The sequence below is a fragment of the Ruditapes philippinarum genome, unplaced genomic scaffold (genome assembly GCF_026571515.1).
Source record: "Ruditapes philippinarum isolate M1 unplaced genomic scaffold, ASM2657151v2 ctg365_1_1_1_1, whole genome shotgun sequence".
Lineage (NCBI taxonomy): Eukaryota > Metazoa > Mollusca > Bivalvia > Venerida > Veneridae > Ruditapes > Ruditapes philippinarum.
In genome coordinates this window covers 81,896-101,342 of record NW_026861359.1, presented here as the reverse complement: position 1 = coordinate 101,342, position 19,447 = coordinate 81,896, and the positions used below count along the sequence as shown (strand labels likewise).

Genomic DNA, 19,447 nt, shown 5'->3' with positions numbered 1-19,447 from the left:
TTAGATCCGCCTCCGTCTTTCAAAGATTAATTACAAAGGATAAACGTATACTTTAAATCTTTCAAAACAACATTGATTCATCTTTATTATGCTTTGAAGCGACCTTTTAATAATTGGTTTTGTTTGAAAATACTTTAGCGTCGTCAACATAGCTTTTCTGTCAAGATATTTAGTTGAAACCGCTGTCACAAGCTCTCAACTAAAAGCCTAACATCAAAAAACAACTGCAACCAAATAGAACTGTTTAGATGAATTGAAAAGATATTGATCCTTTCTTTCATTAACTGTTACATTATTTTAATTACTAGTTTCACAAACGATAAGAACTTTCCTTGCTTGAAAATACTTTGATATATTTAATTTTTATGACTCAAATAAATGTTTTGGTAACAAACAAACTGTGATAAATTATGTTTTTTGCAAATTTCTCTACGCAATTTCATTATGTTGTTTCCTTTTGGACTTAGCTTTACAAGCACCTCCTACTTCTGGTAGTGGAAGCTAATATATTAATATATTTGAACTTGTACCTTTTGGAGTAAATTCGTTTATCCATTGTGTACATGCAAGCTCTTTCAAAATATCTATTTGAAAGACACTGGAACAAGACAAAACGCCAAGCTGATAACATGCAACCAACTGGCAACTGTTTAGATGAATTGAAAAAGATATAATGATCTTAAAATCATTTTCGAATATAATGTTCATTATTTTAATTTACTAGTATTTCAACCAAACGATAAAACTTACCGGTATTTGATGAGAATAGCTTGGGTCCGGCCAATCCCATATTTTCCAAGCCTTATTTATTGCACTCTTTTTCAATAATGTTGTGTAATTCAGCAACTGAAAACCTGTGATATTTATGCCGCCATTTTTAAAAGGTGCCAAATTCATTTCTTCTATCCTCTGTAATTAAAGTACAACATGTTAAGTTCTTTTTACAAACATGTATATACAGGACCATAAATATAGCCGACGTTTTTACTCAACGACAACCTGCTTTTTTGTAAGTCGAATTTAATATTGAAAAGAATTTGCGAAATAACTTGTTCTAATAAAATGCAAGGCAATGCAGTGGCATATCTCCTCAACATAAATGTCATAATTTACAAATATTATGACATCATTTTGGATTATACTTGGGGAGTTCTATAAAAGATTATAAATGTCCGCCTTCGCAACAGATGGTTAGGATCAACTGTCTGCCGTTTGCCTTGCATGCTAAATGACGAACCGAATAACTACAAACGGGTTGTCAAAAAAGATGAAAGAGTTAGCATAGATGTTGTCTATGCATTTACTAAATTGTTCTTATTACTTTTCAAAAGTCTAGTTAAAATGTAAATTTGACGGATACATTCCCGGCAATATGGTAAATTTATGTATTCTTTGGGTCATTCGTTTTAAACTGTGAGCATTTGAATTGGAATACTACTGAAAAACCGGTGCCTTGCGTAGAATAACTGGTTGCACTTTTCATTTACTTCCACAAATGGACAAAATCAAAAAGGTCAACGAATGTGAACATTAAAATGAAATAAAATATCGTTGCGTTATACATTAACTTTCATTAAATGTACATATATCATGACATAGCATGACTTTTTTACAGACATTTCATTCATTAGAAAACATATACACGACCAGTACATTCTACATGTATACACTTGAGTATTTACATTTGCCCTTAATGTTCTAAAATGTAGAGAACTGTTCTAAAACAAATCGAGTATTAAAACATGCCTTTGGTGTTTCATTCCACTCTCTATTAAAAATAATAGAGATAAACGAAACATGAAAATTATCCTTTCATTATTGTCCGTCTCTTACTAACATATATGTTTTGTACACACTCCTTGAAAGTATTAGTAACGAAATATTCAAACTCAAGACTTACCAATTCTCCTAATAAAAAGTGAAATTTGTGATTCATGACAGTTGTGTCGTTTTTCTGTAAATATAATAAAAAAAATGATTAAAATAATATCTAAACTCGAAAATACGATGCAATATAAAAAAGATCGAGACAATTTCTTAATTTAACTGCCAATTAATGATCTAGGGTATTATAATTCATAAACATTGAACTACAATTATTAAGTAGGATACTATGACAGACGCCCCAAATAAGGGTTTATGTTGTTATACCATTTTTGTGCAAAATTTTGCGCAAACTCCATACATCTGTGTTTCGCATTTGCTAATAACTTTACTGGAATAAATAATGAAACCAAATAAGTTGACATTAAAATTAACATTTTGACTTCAATTCATAACCCCTTTTAGTGCGTCAAAATTCACATCCCATGCACACAAGACGTCATATTTACAATGTGGTGACTACCTTTTCTGTGAAAATTTCACATTAATAAAAGTGCACTTTATTATAGTTAATGGCTAGAAAAAGTACAAAAGAGAGTAAAATAAAATGATTTTACGCCAGTTTGGGACAACCTTTGTAATATAATGATGACACGACTTGACATAATATTGTTATATATGTATACAATTCATGTCTCTCATAGGCGTCTAAATGTCCGGTGTATATGAGCATATTTGTTTAAAATTCGACAACATGTCGGAATATATAAATCACCTAAGTTTTCATCAGAAATACGCTGTCTCTACACTGTAATAAACCAAGATGGAATTCGTCCGCTTACTGCAGAATTATATTGATAAATCTTTATATATGCGAGTGTTTTAGTTAAATTATTCGGATTTTTTTATTCGAACAAAAAAACAAAAAGAAAAATCGGTCAAATGGGAAGATGAAATATATTACATTAACCCTTGCATTTTTCAATCAGAAATCAAAACAAATATCATTTTTAGATATCCGTACGCTTTTCCTTTTGTCTTCCCGCTTAGCGTAGTTGGAGTCGTAATGCTGGGGTATCTGGTTAAATCCTCGGGCGAGGCGGAATTTGTCCTCGGACATGTAGTCTAAAGGTCTTTTGTCTCTCGTCACTGATTCAGAAAATATGTTGAAATGAGTAGTCGGATTAATCGTCTATCAGAAACAAAAAAAGTTAAATCCTTACCAACTTTACGATAACTGTTTCTGCGCTTTCCGTTGGTATATCTAGAAACACTCTAATTGTGGTTTTCTCGTCCTTTTTATGTAGGTCCTTCAGCATGTTATAGCAGTCTTCGGCATTTTGAACCCTTTTAACATCAATGTCTATAAAATGTTCCCTTGTATTGACAGCTTGGAATAACTGTTGTAGCCGGATTAAACCTGGAACATGGTAAAATATTTGAGCCGCGTCACGACAAAACCAACATAGTGCGTTTGCGACCAGCATGGATCCAGATCAGCCTGATCCAGATCCGCGCAGTCTGATCAGGATCCATGCTGTTCGCTTACGAACTGTATAACAAGTAGAGAATCTGATAGCGAACAACATGGATCCTGATCAGACTGTGCGGATGCGCAGGCTAGTCTGGATCCATGCTGGTCGCAAACCCATTATGTTGTTTTTGTCATGACGCGGCTCATTTCAATATCTACTGTAATGAAAATAACATTTATAAAGTGTTAATAATGTACCAATTTTAATATTTAAAAAAAGGAATGAAAAATAAATCTACAGACTTACTAAAAGACCTATACCATTGTTAAGGCATTATTATTATTATTATCATCGTTATATTCATTAATGGCGAATTCATAAATTAATTAAGGATGAATATGAAAATGGTATGGCCAAAAATGCACTTAAATGTTAAAAAAAGGTGTTTTAACTGTTTTGATACCAGTCGTTTTCCGTTGAATTAAAAAAAAAGTTAAAAACCACGGAACCATTCATACCTTGTAATACTTTCTGTGATCTGCGTTCGTAAAAGAGTCCTTTTATGACTTTCATTCCATTCCTTCTTTAATGAGCGGGCTTTACACCTTATACGAATTTCAAACAACTTATTGATGAAAATAAATCTAACACCGAATTTATTTGTTTTCTCACAGAGAGTCACATGGTATAGGCACCGTGGTAAACAAAATAGTAGAATTAACCTCATTGGAAGATACATTTTGAAAAGAAAAAAGTTAAGAAAGATTATTATTTAGTTCGTATGCACTCGTCGGATACATTTATACAATCATTGTCTGTTTGAATAAAAATCAAACAATTACTTTTTTAATTTTCAGTGCAAACAGTCTTGTCTGAAAATATTAAAAAGGCAAGTTGAGTCTTTAACTTTCCATGATCTTTTTTTTTTTTCAAGAGATTTACGTAAAAAATAATGATTCAATTTCCAACAAATATTTTTGTAAAAGAAAAGAATATCGGATTCCATAATAAAGAATAATTTTACTTTAATCTCAAACATTTTTATAACATGGAAACAACGGGTCTCCGTTTGCGAGTGGTTAAGGTCAGTGACTCAAACCACTGGCCAATCACAGCTTTATGTTCAGATTCCGCAATGGACTTGTTAGATATTTAAGAGAGTTATCCAGCTAGCTTAACGGATGTTGTCCTTAATACTTTTGCAATCGGTTATTAAAGTCCATTAAATCACAAAGGAAATATATAGAATATATTGTTTGTATTTTGTGTTAGATGAAAATGTATTTCATCGGATAAACTTATAAAACGATTTTCTCACGAGTAGCGTACATTTCTAATTGCATTTTATGAGGTGCCACAAATGGAAACTTCTAAAACGTAGTCTCTTTCAGGCTAGCGAGAAATTATATTTTAATTATTTTCACTGTGAAATTATCAAAAATAATTCAATTGTATGGTTAGTAATTCATTCAAAAGCATAACATAAAAGTGTCTTCAGAACGCGCCGAAAATAAATGCCAACAGAAGCAAGAAGACATGTATACAAGTAGATTTGAAGCAATTCAGATTGAATTTTATTTAATTCAGATAATAAGGAATAGTTAAAAACAAACCTTCGTCCGTATCGTAAATGTACAATATTCTCTCCCAGCCATATTTGATAATTACATCTAAAAGACCGTTCACGTAAACCGGTCTCATAAAAAGCTGAAAATCGCCATGGCTTGAAGAATTTTGAATCATGCTCAAAGCTATGAAAGGCACCTTAAAATTGTTGCTATAAGACTGTATGGTAGGTAAGGCTGATGCATCAGACACTCCGATGATACCATATACTCCCTTCCTCAAAAGTGAACATACTGAAAAATAAAAATACATATTTCATAATGAGAGTACAGCTTTTCATGAAAAGTGAACATACTGAAAAGAAAATACATATGATAATTGTATATCTAACAAAGGTAGAATGTTCTTTCCTGAAAAGTGAACGTTCTGAAAAAATATTAAATACATAATTATGTTAATCGTATATCTTACAAAAGTAGAAAAGTGAACGTTCTGAAAAAATGTTAAATACATTTGATAACCATATATCTTACAAAAGTAGTGTGTTCTCTCCTGAAAGGTGAACGTTTTGAAAAAAGAAAATAAACTCATTTGAACAACGAAAGTATACTCTTTCCTGAAAAGTGAGCGTTTTGAAAAAAATAATACATAGTTACATGTTTATTACACATGTACTATATGATGATGAAATAAATTCTTTCCTGTGAAGTGAACATATTAAAAAAAAATAGATCGTAGAATGCTGAAATCGTGTTCTTTCTTGCAAATTGAACTTTCTGAAAACAATAAATACATAATGATGAAAGCATATTATTTCCTGGAAAGTGAACGTTCTGTAAAATAAAAGATACATAATCATATGATATTCTTTCCTGTAAAGTGAACATATAAATTAGTGATAAATATGATTTATATTGGGAAGTAATAAAAACATATAAAGTTTTTGCCCTTTCTCATGCTTTGTCTTAGAAAAAAACCCGTTGTATTAGGCGACAATTGTTTTGGTATATCTCTTGCGCGGTCGCTTTATACAAGTTTGACCGTATTATGAATGCAATTATACACTTTCTAGTAAAGTGAACTAAACAAAAAGTAATAAATACATATAATGTGATATTATTTAACATTCCCAAAAGTGAACTTATTAAAAAATAGTATTATTAAATACATTGCAATACAGTTATTTTCTGGAAAGTGAAAATAATAAAAGGTTATGAATACATTACATATTGTGAAAAGATACCATTTCTTTAGAATACCACTAAAACACATACCATTTCTTTAAGAATACCACTAAAACACATACCATTTCTTTAAGAATACCACTAAAACACATACTAAGAACAACAAATAAGTCTAAAATATCAATACTTTTTAAAAAGTGAACATGTTGAAATAAAATACACATTTCATATCAAATTAGTTCTACGTTAAACTTTAAAATAGCAATATCAAATATATTGCATTGTTGCTGAACAAGATTATCTTTGTGAAAAAAAATCTATGCCACCACATTATACAAGATTTATTAAATATTAGGAACAGAAGAAGTTCATTTTCTTCGGTTTCTTAATAATGAACCTTTGTAATAATGAAATAAAATTTAGTGAATTTGGAGGTAGGTCACTAGGTCAGAATATACGAATATAGGTCGGTCTATTCTTTATCTGAAACTGAAATTATGATTCAAATTTCATAGCTGTATCGAACAAAAAAATAAGAAAAAGCAAAAAAAAGCGAGACACATTTTGACCACAAGGGTATAATTTGTTCAAACTTTGTAGCTGTTCATTAGACAAGGTTTCATGCCAAATATCAAATATCTCGTCTTTCATTGTTCAGTAGTAAAGGTTTGCGGTGGCATAAAACTATGTACGAGTAATAAGGGGGTGTTTGAGATATTATTTAATTTTACCCATGATTGAAATATGGTGTTATATCAGTCAAACATATTTCATATTTGTTAAAAATAAATATGAAATATAAATATGAAAGTTGGCGGAGTAAAAACTTATATATATTTTAGGGACTACTTTCTCATGTTTTTTTTTCAGCTCATTTTCAGGGATTCGTAATCATTCTTTTTCTTGAAAATGAAATCAAATAAAAAAATAGTTTTTTCGGCTCGTGAAAATATGTGACATTCATATTTCACTCAAACGAAAAAAGTTTAAATTTTGGTTTTTCATTCCGTTGGCATGTAGTATTACGTGAGCTATACAATCATTAGTAGAAACTAGAAATCAGTGTATCTTTTACTTAAATTATCTCATATAGAATATATAATGTATTACTTGATAAAATAATTCACGGAGAAAAATATACTAATTTCAAAAAGCTAATGATATATTAATTTATTCTTGGAATATGTCATTTTACATGTTGCCAAATCCCTGCTTTGACGATATAAACAATTTTCTGATTTACATACAAAGATTTCCTCATGCTGATAAAACCGTGCTATGATAAAATTAAACATTTCCCGGTGTATATACAAATAGTTCCTCAGTGCACCAGAGTTGATAACAAACTATCAATTTCATTTATCTATTTGACGTGTTTGAAAAGACTTAGCTGATCGAAAATATAATGGAAAATTTTCCTGAGAAGGGAATGAAGAATTGGAAGTTTTCATTTGTGAAGGCAAGCGAAAAACAGGGTAATCTTATTTCCCGTTACCATGGTTAATATTCCATGCTTTTGTCGAGTTGTCACAAAATAATTTCGTTCAGACGTGTTCATTCTTCACGCAAGAAAGTACTGTAGTGACATTTTATAAACTTGATCATATTGCCAAGTCTACATGTCCTCTGTCAGCTTATTATTATATGGTAGATTAATACAGAAAATTAACATGTAAGTATCACACATAACCCTTCCCTCATGAGCATATTGTGAAAAAGCCCGTTTTCATTGAAAAAGCCTACTGTTACCATTTCAAACTGCTATGAAACTATGACAAATGCTTCAATACTAATCAAACTTGGCACAAATGGACCATTGCCTTTGTAACGACATGCTCAGTCTGAAATTTCCTGTTACCATGGTAACGAAGGAACATCTCAAAATTGCCAAAAATAACTATTTTGCCTTGATTTTTTCCATCAAAATTTATTTCAAAGTGCTGCAACTTCTCAAGGGATTGAGATAGAGTCAAAGGCTTTTCAGCGTTGGTTACACGTTACCGTAGGATCGACCTGGGGTCATTTTTAGCCTCTTACAAGTCTAAAATTTTCTTGGCGATGAGGTGGACTGTCGCCCCCCTTCAACCCCCCCCCCAAACAGAAGGGGACAGAAGAGGGCACATCCTCCTTCTGGCAACCCCCTAATGTACTTTTTGGATGGGGCCCGGCGCCAAAAAAGTGCTCACTTTTTTTTAGCAACATTTCTCAAACGAAAACATGTGTTTTGGGCCCAAAAAGGACACTGTTTCACTATTTGAGGCCTGAAAGAGAGGGGGGGAGGGGACGGATCGAAAGTGCGTTGTTTCGCGTATATATGAGGTAAAAGGTTAACAAAAAATGATAAAAACCCTTGGAATTACCCAAAATCAAGTTTTTCCATGTTAACATGTGGCCTTTCACCTAATTTTGGTTAAAAAATTTTGTTTTGTTACATTTTTAATTTTTTTAGTTAATATATAGAAATATAGATATGTAACTTCCATTACTTTCATTACTTCCAGAAATGTATTTGCACAGAGTAAGAAAACTTTACCGCATTTCATTAACATTTAACATCAAGAAAAAATGGTTTAATAGATAATTCCACATGTGTTTGGATAAAACTTGCATTATTTCCAATTTTGTCTCTCTATTGTACACAATCGATTCTCGAGAAAAACAGTGAAACAAAAACGTCGCGAATGATACGCGATTTACAGCATCATCTGTTAATTTAAATAACTGTTCATGCTTTTTTAAATGTAGTAAAGATTCATTTGTAAGTGTACATGCTTGTTTGGTTTTACGGCGCACTAACACAATTTAGGACATATGGCGGTGAAAATAGAAAGATGATTTTGGCTAACCCCGGATGTTACAAACACCGGGGATCAAAAATATCTCAACTGCTGGAGCTGAGAGATTCTTAGACTTCAATAATTTGAACCTATTTAGCCGCCCTTTTACAATCACACAGGGATAAAAGGTGACTGCAATGCCTCAAACCTCAAAGGCAACCACTCAGCCATAAAGCGAAACTGTACATGTACATACGTGTATGAATACATTTAACTTTTCGCATTTTTAATCGGATGTGCTTTGGGTGCTATATGTTATTGGTTACTCTCTATATTTCTATATATTTGGCACCCAATATTATAATACCATCTGGTCCAGTCTGATTTGTTATTATTTTTGTTTTATCAGTCGACTAGACAATCGTTTAGTGTTATCATGTCGTATTTTCCTTTCATAATGGTAGAAATGTCCGAAAAGATAATGTAATCGCCTGCCAGATGTTTTGGGAATTTTCAATCATTTGTTTCCTAATTCGACCTGTTCTGCGTTGTGGTAAATAATCTCAATTTATGAATTAATCAAAGCTGAACTTTAACAGTGTCTAGTTGTTACAGTATGATTCCTTTGGTTTGGGTTATATTTGATCATTTTATAGGGTAGTTGCATAATTTTCTCAATGTTCCCTCGTTCAGCTCTATCGGACACAAATAATTATTTGATTTATTTATAAAGTATACCTCATCAATCATCACTCATATTGTGAGCGATTGCCTAGTGGTTAAAGTTACTACTTCTCAACCCAGTGATCATGTGTTCGAGCCTTAATCGGATCACGACCATGTTTCTTCATAGCACAGTACTGTCTGGTTCCAGGAAGAGGACTCGAAAATGATTAATATAAACTGCAAGAACTTGTTTCGCAATCGAACTTAATTAAATATGTTTCAACCAGTCATTATTTATTCTTGCATGAACACACCTACTTAAACCTTTTACTTTATACTATGTTTAAAGTCTAGATGTTAATGCCAATTTAAGAGCAGACCATCATGATTCATTCTACCATAAAGATATATTGTAACATCTAATTAAAGAAATTAAATCGATCCTGTTTTGTGTACGGTGTGGGGGAGGGGCTTGGCGGATAGACATTAGTTTCTATGTATACAAAATCTTTGCATAAGATGTTATTGAAAATATAAGTTACAAAACTCAAATATTTGTGCTATTTATGAAATGAAAAGATGCTAAGTTATTTATAAAAAAGTAGTTTATATATGACATGGCACTAGCTGCTATTATTATTTTACTAATGCAATTTCAAATAAAGTTTTTGTAAGAGCTATTTCAAACCCTATTGCTAAAACGATGCTACGACATTCAAATGTTATGTCGCAGATGTTGTATTAAAAGTATTTCTATTTAGCAAACTGTTTAATATGCCAAATGATATGAGTAATTAAATTACGTAAAATGTCATTATTATTGGCCTCCGAGGATCTATACCTAAAAGATGTCGACTACGAACAATCACGTGAGAAAATAATGAATAAATGAAAGAAACAAACAAAAAATTATATTACAGTGCTGTAATTTTTTCTTAAAGTCTAATAAAAACACAACACATACTATATAAATATAAATGCAAGGAATATATCTTTTTTGTTTCTTAAATGCTTGTTCTTTTGTTGTTGTTGTCGTTTTAGGGGTAAGGGGTGTGTTGGTTAACGTCGCATTAACACTGTAATTGTCATATTGCGACTTTCCAACATTACAGGTGGGAGAAGGAAGACCTCTAGTACCCCTACGTGCATTATTTACATAGACATCTACTATATTATATATTTAATATATGCCTTCATGTACAGGATTGCTTGTACTACATAAACAAATACTTCCTGGCAGAAACAAATTTCGTATGACATGCCGGTGTCACCTGGTATCACATTTTCTTGAAATAATTAGATAACCCACGAAGACGTATACTTGTATAGAAATAGTCATACAACAAATATCTACATCTAAGGTTTTCGAAGATTACGCCCAGCCTATAGTTGCTACTTATTCTAAAGCCTTAATTGTGGAAGATCGGCTATTTCTATGCAAATACTTGGTCTGTGGCGGAGAGAATGGTAGGGGGAATTGGAGCGACTGAGTCATGATAGATAATTCACCTTCCATTCCATTTAAAAACTCAATCGGATTCAACTAAACTGAGTTACTGAATTCCATCTCCTTTCTCAAATTCTCGATCTCTCCTTTAATAAATATTTTTATGGATTTTACCCAGTCAGAGAAAACTTTGAAAAGTCTGCGTCACGCACGATCCTTGCCTAAGTATTACACTTAGTCTATTACATCTTATTTATTGTAATGTTGTCTGAGCTATTGTTGTAAATTATCCACATTACTCTTTCCAAATGAAAATAATATTCGAATAATTGCATGAGGCGCGCCAGTGTTTTAGCACATTATAATTAGCAAAACTTCCAAATAAGAAATTGAGGCAAATGATTAATGCAATATAATGTTCTGTTCTGTTCTGTTTTAATAATAATAATAATAATAATAATAATAATAATAATAATAATAATAATAATAATAATAGTAAATAATAATAATGATAATGATAATAATAATAATAATCTAATGATAATGAAAATAATAAAAATTATAATAATAATAATGATGATAATGATAATAATAATAATAATAGTGAAAATTATAATAATAATAATAATAATATTATTAATAATAATAATAATATTAATAATAATGATAACAATAATAATAATAATAATATTAATAATAATAATAATGATAATAATAATGATAATAATAATAATACATGATGATGATAATAATAACAAAAATACCAGGATATGTTGTTCAAATACGACGATCATAAGTCAGCGAACAGGTCTTATCTATCTAAATATATCAAACAGATACGAACGAAAAAAAAACACACATTCACACACAAAAAACACAACACGAAAAGGCCGCATAATTTACACAGAAACACTGCCTAGTTAAATTGATGGCATATTTATAAATGAAAGAAAATTGACCATTGAAACATACACAACGTCTGTTCTGCAAGACCAATTCTGACATCACCATTCCAACCTCTGATGATTCTTTCTTTTTTTTTGTCTGCAGACGATAAAGCATACAGGCGTTCATGAATAGATCGGATACAGATACCATCGTCAGACAAATGGGAATGAAACACATAAAATGGATTTTTTACATAGAACTGAGAACTTTCTGTTGTCTTTTTCTGTCAGAATATCGATTTCATAATTTATTTTTATTACTGTTGCCATAGAAATGACAGTGACGTCTCGGTAATTTGGCACTGAAAGAGTGATACTGTTCAGCAAGTTACTTAAAACTATGAATAAGACCGTTGTATCAATCGCACCATACAGCCCCATCATTCTAAATTATGATCACCTTGACCAAATTACGTAACAATATAAATTTGTATTATTAGGTACAAAGTGAATTCTATCGTCACTTTCTGGTAGAAAGTTTTTAGCTTAAGCACCTATGATTTTTGTCGAATGGTTTTTTCTGCATTGTCTTAAAATATACTTATATAACGCAAAGAAATATCACGATGACTCGTGTATCTATCTTGATAATTTATGACAATGTGCCACATTTCTCTATTAAGCAACTGTCTGTTCCATCCAAATTAGAAAAATTCAGAATCCTGCCTTTAAATATTCGACATGAAAACTTTAGATAAAATGTAACATCACGAGACACTTCAAAGATTAAATCTTGAAAAAATAAAATTGAATTTTACTTTTATGTCTTCGTTCAACAGCTCTTTAAATCATGTTTGTTATTGTACAGAAATCCTTGAGAGACGCTGTAAGACAAACATATTTGTTATGCATCTTAAAAAAACAGCAAACTGCAAAACAAAACAAACAAAAAAAAAAAAAAAACATCAAAACAACTTGCGTTCACCAATAATTAACTGTATGATTTATTTTAGCAACAAACACTTACGTGTAACATGGTAATGTTATGAAATACATGATAATAACCTGACATTATCAAGTGATGCACGTTTTAAATTTCAGTCAGTAAGCACCGCTAACATGTAACATGACATTTTCAATTAAAAACCCGTTAATAACTTGACATTTATAAGTGGTCCGTGTCCGTTTGTAAAAGCCGCTTACAAATCACATGCACTTTAACTTATATAACTTTATAACTTGACAATATTAAATGATGCAAACTTCTTATGTTCAGTCAGTTAGCACCGTTGTTATTGCTAATACATTCGTAAATAACGTGATAAACATTATCAGTGTAAGTAGGAAAGCACCGCTGACATACCACATAACATTGTTAACAAATGCAAATTAATAAATTTCATTAAGTACGATGCATCGACATGACACAACTGTTAAAAGTAAACATTATTATGAAATTTGTCAAAATAATATTGAGGTTAACATAAATCAAATCAAATCTCCATATTATTAACATATCTTTCGATAGGGTCAGGCAAAACGAATCAAGATAGGGTAGATATGCATGTATTATCTATATATTTGTAAATGTAAATTATTTTAGAAATAAGAACGCTGGATAAAAAGAGAGACAGTTTAAAACAGTACATTGTTTCGTCCATCTCGAACTTGAAAATAAGTTTATTGTGGTCTGACAAGTCTTTTTCTGAATTGTAGTGTTACATGTAATGACATTGCATAATTTACTAACATAATACTAGGTTGTAATATGTCATTTATGAACTTATCTAGACGGGAATTATGTTTGTTGAATTTTCCAAGAGAAGTATTAGAAGTTCTTAAGTATGACCCATTATTCTTTTAAATTTTAAATTTTGTCTTTATGTATGTTTAATGCTAGACCTTTTTTTATGCAGCCGGTGGGGGTGCAATTTTTTTTTGCTAGATGCTATATATGTAGCTACAGCATCAGCCATTTATAAGCGTTACCGTTTTGTTAATCAGATATGTCACCCAGCAAGACGGTAAATCATATCCACAGCGGGAAACAACTAGAAGATATTGATCACAAATAACTTCTTGAAGACACTGTTACAGGAAAATGCTAGCAACTGACATATGATGTTCCCCTGAGAACTGTTTTCCTGTAAATACGTGATATAAAAGTCTTGAAGATTTCTATCGACCTATCCACAAACATGTAATTTGTGGCCCCACTGGGGTTACTTCGACAACAGATATTCCTGCACAACTACCACGAGAATTAAAGATTCCGGCTATAAATTTTTGGATTAACATCTTAAGTCTTTCAATGTTGTTGAAATGAGAAATAAAGTAGCGGTAAATATTACATTGTCATTGTATTTTCACACTTAGATGTACGGGTTAATTGTGAAAATGTTTTTGGTTCCTCGGGCTCATTGATTCCAAAACTTAATTTTAATGGAGATTGTATACAATTTCAGACGGTGCTATGATGGAGGATGCTGTATCTATGAACGTAGCAACTTTTATAACCTTATATGTAGAATTCTAAATAAAAAAAATCTGCATTTTTCACATTAAAATGTTAAGCTTAATTTTTATTTTATTTCTCTTTTACAGTTGTAGCTTGTTTGCTAGGCAATGAACTAAAAGGTTTTGTTTTCCAATAGGTCACTTTCATGTTATGAGATCAATATTGTCGTGTCCTATTTTAATAATATACCAAATTTGACATTTTTTAAACAAAATTGGAAGAGTTGGTCTACGGGAAAAGAAAATATATAGCTTTTAACAATGACATTTAAAGTAAAATGAATAAATAAATCTCTTTTTTTTAAATATACTTCGCTGATATATACCACTAACTTTTAGCGATCCTATAATAATGACTGTCAAGCCGTTTTGTCGGACCGCTTACGTCATCCTGTAAATTGCTAGTATAACTTTTAGCGATAGTTTATACATGTGAGAGAAGTTACTTCGGTGTTTAAAATTACTTTTTACGACAAAAGTATGATAAAATATTGGTCAATTTTCCAAACCCATTGCCCTTTGGACTTCTCAGTGCGGAACACAATTGTAATAATTCCGTTTCGCTAAACTGACGACGTTTTGCCATGCATATAGTTCGTTTGTCTAAGCCATTAACATTTCAAATAACGTTTGTCTGAGTGCTTTTTGCGCTTTAATAGGAGACTTTAACAATTGTGTCCAGCTTACAGCTTTTTTTTCTCTAGATAAATATATTATTAATGTAGTAAATATAGACATGGAACCCATTATTCCGATTTGCTGACAAATGATGATGACTTTTGACATATACTTATTTTAAGAAATATTTTGCCTTTACAAATTGCCCATTCTTTTACTTGTGTGGGCAGATCTTGAATAATAGGCTTTTCAAAATACACCCCAGCGGTATAGATTGGGAGTCGCACACTACTTCCAAACTGATATTGGACTCGTCTAGCGATTCGTCCAATACGGTTTCTCCAGCTGGGTATTCGTCCAAATATAGCCCCGTATTGAACAATGCAATGTTAAATTATCTCGTACATCTTAGCATTAAAATGACTTTAATGTCCATCTAATATATGTGGATTATATTGTCCACAGCTTCAAAGCAAGCAAGTCCGACGCGTACAGTTTGGTTTTATAACCACTGTGTATTTTTGTTTAATAATTATTTTTACTTGGAACAGTTCGAGAGTTCACAACATTTGTTTTTGCAATATCAAATATTTCTGGGAATTACGCAAAATATTGAATATGTGAATGGCGCTAAATAACTAATACTTTAGTCTAACAATGTGCACTACCGCTGATACTTTAAGCTATGAATTAATTTGAATGTTCCAGAGACAGACATTGCAGATACCAGAAAATTCTTCAAAATAAAAATCAACATTTCCAACAGTAAAACATACTTTTAGATAGTTAATTGTGACATTATGCCCATCCAATGGTATATAGTGAGTGAACAGATGAAAGCCAAAATAAGTCTACTATTTGAAAGAAATCTTTTCAAATTCATTTTTCGCTTCGCATGAACATTAAATAACTCACATGATCCGAGGGTTTGTTTGATTAGTACATATTCACCGGAATTTGCCCTGTAACGTTCAATTTACAAAAATAGTGGGACAGTCTTATTTTTAAGGCAGAATTATATTATATCCTAAGCATTTTCCAGTGTCTGTTGGCCAATCACTATCAGTCAATCCTTTGGACTATATAGTCAATTTAACTTACATTGACAATGAAAAATGATCATAAAATGAGCCGCGTCACGACAAAACCAACATAATGGGTTTGCGCCCAGCATGGATCCAGACCAGCCTGGGCATCCGCGCAGTCTGATCAGGATCCATGCTGTTCGCTTACAAACTCTATAACAAGTAGAGAAACTGATAGCATCCGCGCAGTCTGATCAGGATCCATGCTGGTCGCAAACCCATTATGTTGGTTTTGTCGTGACGCGGCTCGAATGAAGTCAATCAATTATTAAATAAACATGATACAATTTATGAATTGCTTATGCAGATATATTTATTTTATAAAAAAGTATATACAAATAGTCTTTTCTTTATAATTTTACAATACGTAACTGTACATTTATGTTTTGAAACGTATACTCAACTATTTATACAATTAAAAGTAGATTAACAAAAGTTTCTTCCCTATATTGGAAGACAAAAATATCGCGCAAGTATTGATACTGTTTCCATCTTTATTGTCCGTTTTTTCTTTGTTTTTCATTTTTGTCTTTTGTTTCCTTGTATTTTTTTTGCAGTGATTTAAAATATAGTTTTATACTGGAAAATTGTATATACATTTACATATCAAAGAAAATATTCAATTCTACAGTAACACTTAAGTGTTTTTATATGTCAAATGTGATCAATTTCTTGAACCAGTTTTTATTTGTTTGGGTCGTCAGACCAAACAAATAATGGTAGCGAAATTTCAGAGCCTAATGCTGTTAATTGCAAATGCCTAAAGTAGTCCACTTTTTTTGAAGCGGTTTCTTCCCTTTATATGTACACTAACGCCGAAAAATTCAGGGGAGATCAATGCGTAAAGATTGTCAAATGACAGGCGCATTAATTTTCAAGCAAAGTAGTTCCCGAATCGGAATGGTCGAAAATTTCTAATATTGTTTCATTCTTTATAGATATACATGCTTACAGTAAGCTCCATGATTATTTACATCTGTGTTTAGCGTCGAAATAATAAGAGTTACAAACCCAAATTTAGAATAATATGGTTTTCTTCAGGCTGTTAATATATAACTTCACCGTGGTCGAGGGGTTTGCACGCTCGCTTTTGAATCGAGAGGTCTCGAATTCAAATCCCATTTGAGACAACTCATCTTTTTTTAAAAAAAATTTAAGTCAAATAAACATTGAATTGACCATCAGTGTTGCAATTAGACTTATAGCCAATTTACTACAGTCAAAACACTGGAAAACAAACAAATTGTTTTATAATCTGACAACCTTCACCTTTCTGACATTCTGAGACCCAAACAAATTCAGCGCCTTCTGTGCTTTGATTTTATATTGAAAATAGAAAGATATTAGGAAAAGATTATCTTTTGTTTCTGATGGCAGACGCCTTATCAAAGTGTTTTACTCCTCTTAATTGATTCATTCAACTAAGATAGAAAACAATGACATGATACCTTCTTAATTCGCAAGCGCTATTGTACATGTACAGCGTATCTCTTATTTATACAATGGCTGTTGAGAAGCCTTATCAAAGTGTTTTACTCCTCTTAATTGATTCATTCAACTAAGATAGAAAACAATGACATGATACCTTCTTAATTCGCAAGCGCTATTGTACATGTACAGCGTATCTCTTATTTATACAATGGCTGTTGAGAATTTTCTGTGCTTAAATGAAACATCAAAACTATTGTGCTCTTCTTATTGTGCCATTTTACTAGATACAATCTTCTATTTCATCGAATGTAGAGAAAAGACAAAACAAACGTTGTTGTGCTATTCATTTTAATGGGATTCACTTGTTTAAAACATTGTAGAATGTACAATGACAATGCTATGAACGAGACGAAATTACAACGTACGCTTGGATATATATAAACATCTGTGTTCATGTGTAAGAAACGAGTGTTTATGTTCTATATAAATATGGTAAATGCAATGTATGAATTATTTTCTAACAGTTAATTTAAGTTTACTGAGAAAGTTGTCTAAATAAGCCCGGCACACTTCATACTAAGCCTTGTAGGTAATGTTAATTTTTTCCCATGATGATAAATTTTTATCATCATAATTGCATGATATATGATAGTTTCCTGTTTATTAATATCAAAATTGATATAACTGTTTAATGGTACTTTGAAAATCGTACTTTTTTGTTTTGCCCTATCATGTCTAATTATTTGAAACAGATAAATAATGCGTGCGAAGTAACTGTAAGTGTACTCGTTTTATTCATATATAATGCTCATAGGAGACCTTACTACTATAAGGTTCAAATGATATTGTATTGCCTTTAAAAAATTGATGACAATAAATGAAGTTACGGTTTGATGTATTTAAACATTGGCATGACTTTGATACAAAATATCGACTATTTGTATCAGATGATTTTGCTCTTGAAATTATATGTAATGATTTAGCTAAATTATTCATTAAACATAAATAGACATAAAATTGTCATCCTTTGTGTCAAGTTTATACGTAGCAACGAAGCTCGATTTTAACAGAATCTTTTAAAATTGCATTCCTTTCTTTGAAGCAATGTTTGAATGTCCCAATTCTTTTGTTTTATTTCATTTCAATTCCCAGGAACAGGGAAACGGTATTACAATCGATCAAATTATTTGTAATTGCGAGCTTTTATAATTACGACTCGTGGAAATGTTCAATCGTATAGAATGATTATCTTGAAATATGTTCGACAATTTCAAATTCAAATATTCCTAAATGGTTGTCGTGCTCTCCTAGTTATGTAAGTGATTGTTAAAGGAAGTTAAGTTATTAGACAGCTCGCTATACATTACATTGTCATGTTTATAATTAATGTTTGATAAATTAACAAAAACAAAAATTTCGTCCCATGGATTTAGAAATGATTCGTTTGATTTGAACCATTATAAAAGTTACGAAAAAAAGCAAGATGTGCCCCCCCCCAAAAAAAAAACAACAAACAAACCTAAGTTATTAGAAGCCCGATCTATGATTAGGTGTACATACAAATGCTTACTTACATTTGCACTGCCGAATGCATTCACCCTGTACATAGCCCCTCTTATGTTTAACTTTAGAAAAAACAAAATATCCTTACACTACTTTCGAGAATAGTTAACAAAAATTACACCTTTCGTGTATTTTTACTAAATCTCAAATAAATAAACTTCACTTCACTGTAAATTAAACCAGTCAACGGAATATATAAAAAAGTATTTTGTTACAAAAATGGGCTTTAAATTGTATTTATCTAATTCAGTCACATAACGTATACTCGTGAGGATTGATAAAAATCTTTTCTTATTAAACATGAAATCACCTTCTTAAACGTGTCCCGCCCTTTTGCTTAATCTTTTTGAAGTTTGGCCTCTTCAAAAAAAAATGGTCAGAACTGCACGGCAACAATAGTAATCGCT

General features: G+C 31.3%; 1 protein-coding gene across 3 annotated transcripts in view; it reads right to left on the bottom strand.

Annotated features, from left to right (window-relative positions):
• LOC132715358 (glutamate receptor-like) overlaps positions 1-19,447 on the bottom strand; it is a 47,396-nt gene that overhangs the window by 14,498 nt on the left and 13,451 nt on the right. For all 3 annotated transcript variants that reach the window (XM_060698350.1, XM_060698351.1, XM_060698349.1), the window contains exons 3-6: positions 4,913-5,158; positions 3,048-3,244; positions 1,901-1,954; positions 751-909 (exon numbers count right to left, since the gene is read on the bottom strand). In XM_060698350.1, coding sequence (XP_060554333.1) covers positions 751-909; positions 1,901-1,954; positions 3,048-3,244; positions 4,913-5,158 — 656 coding nt within the window. The remainder of the gene's footprint in view (positions 1-750; positions 910-1,900; positions 1,955-3,047; positions 3,245-4,912; positions 5,159-19,447) is intronic.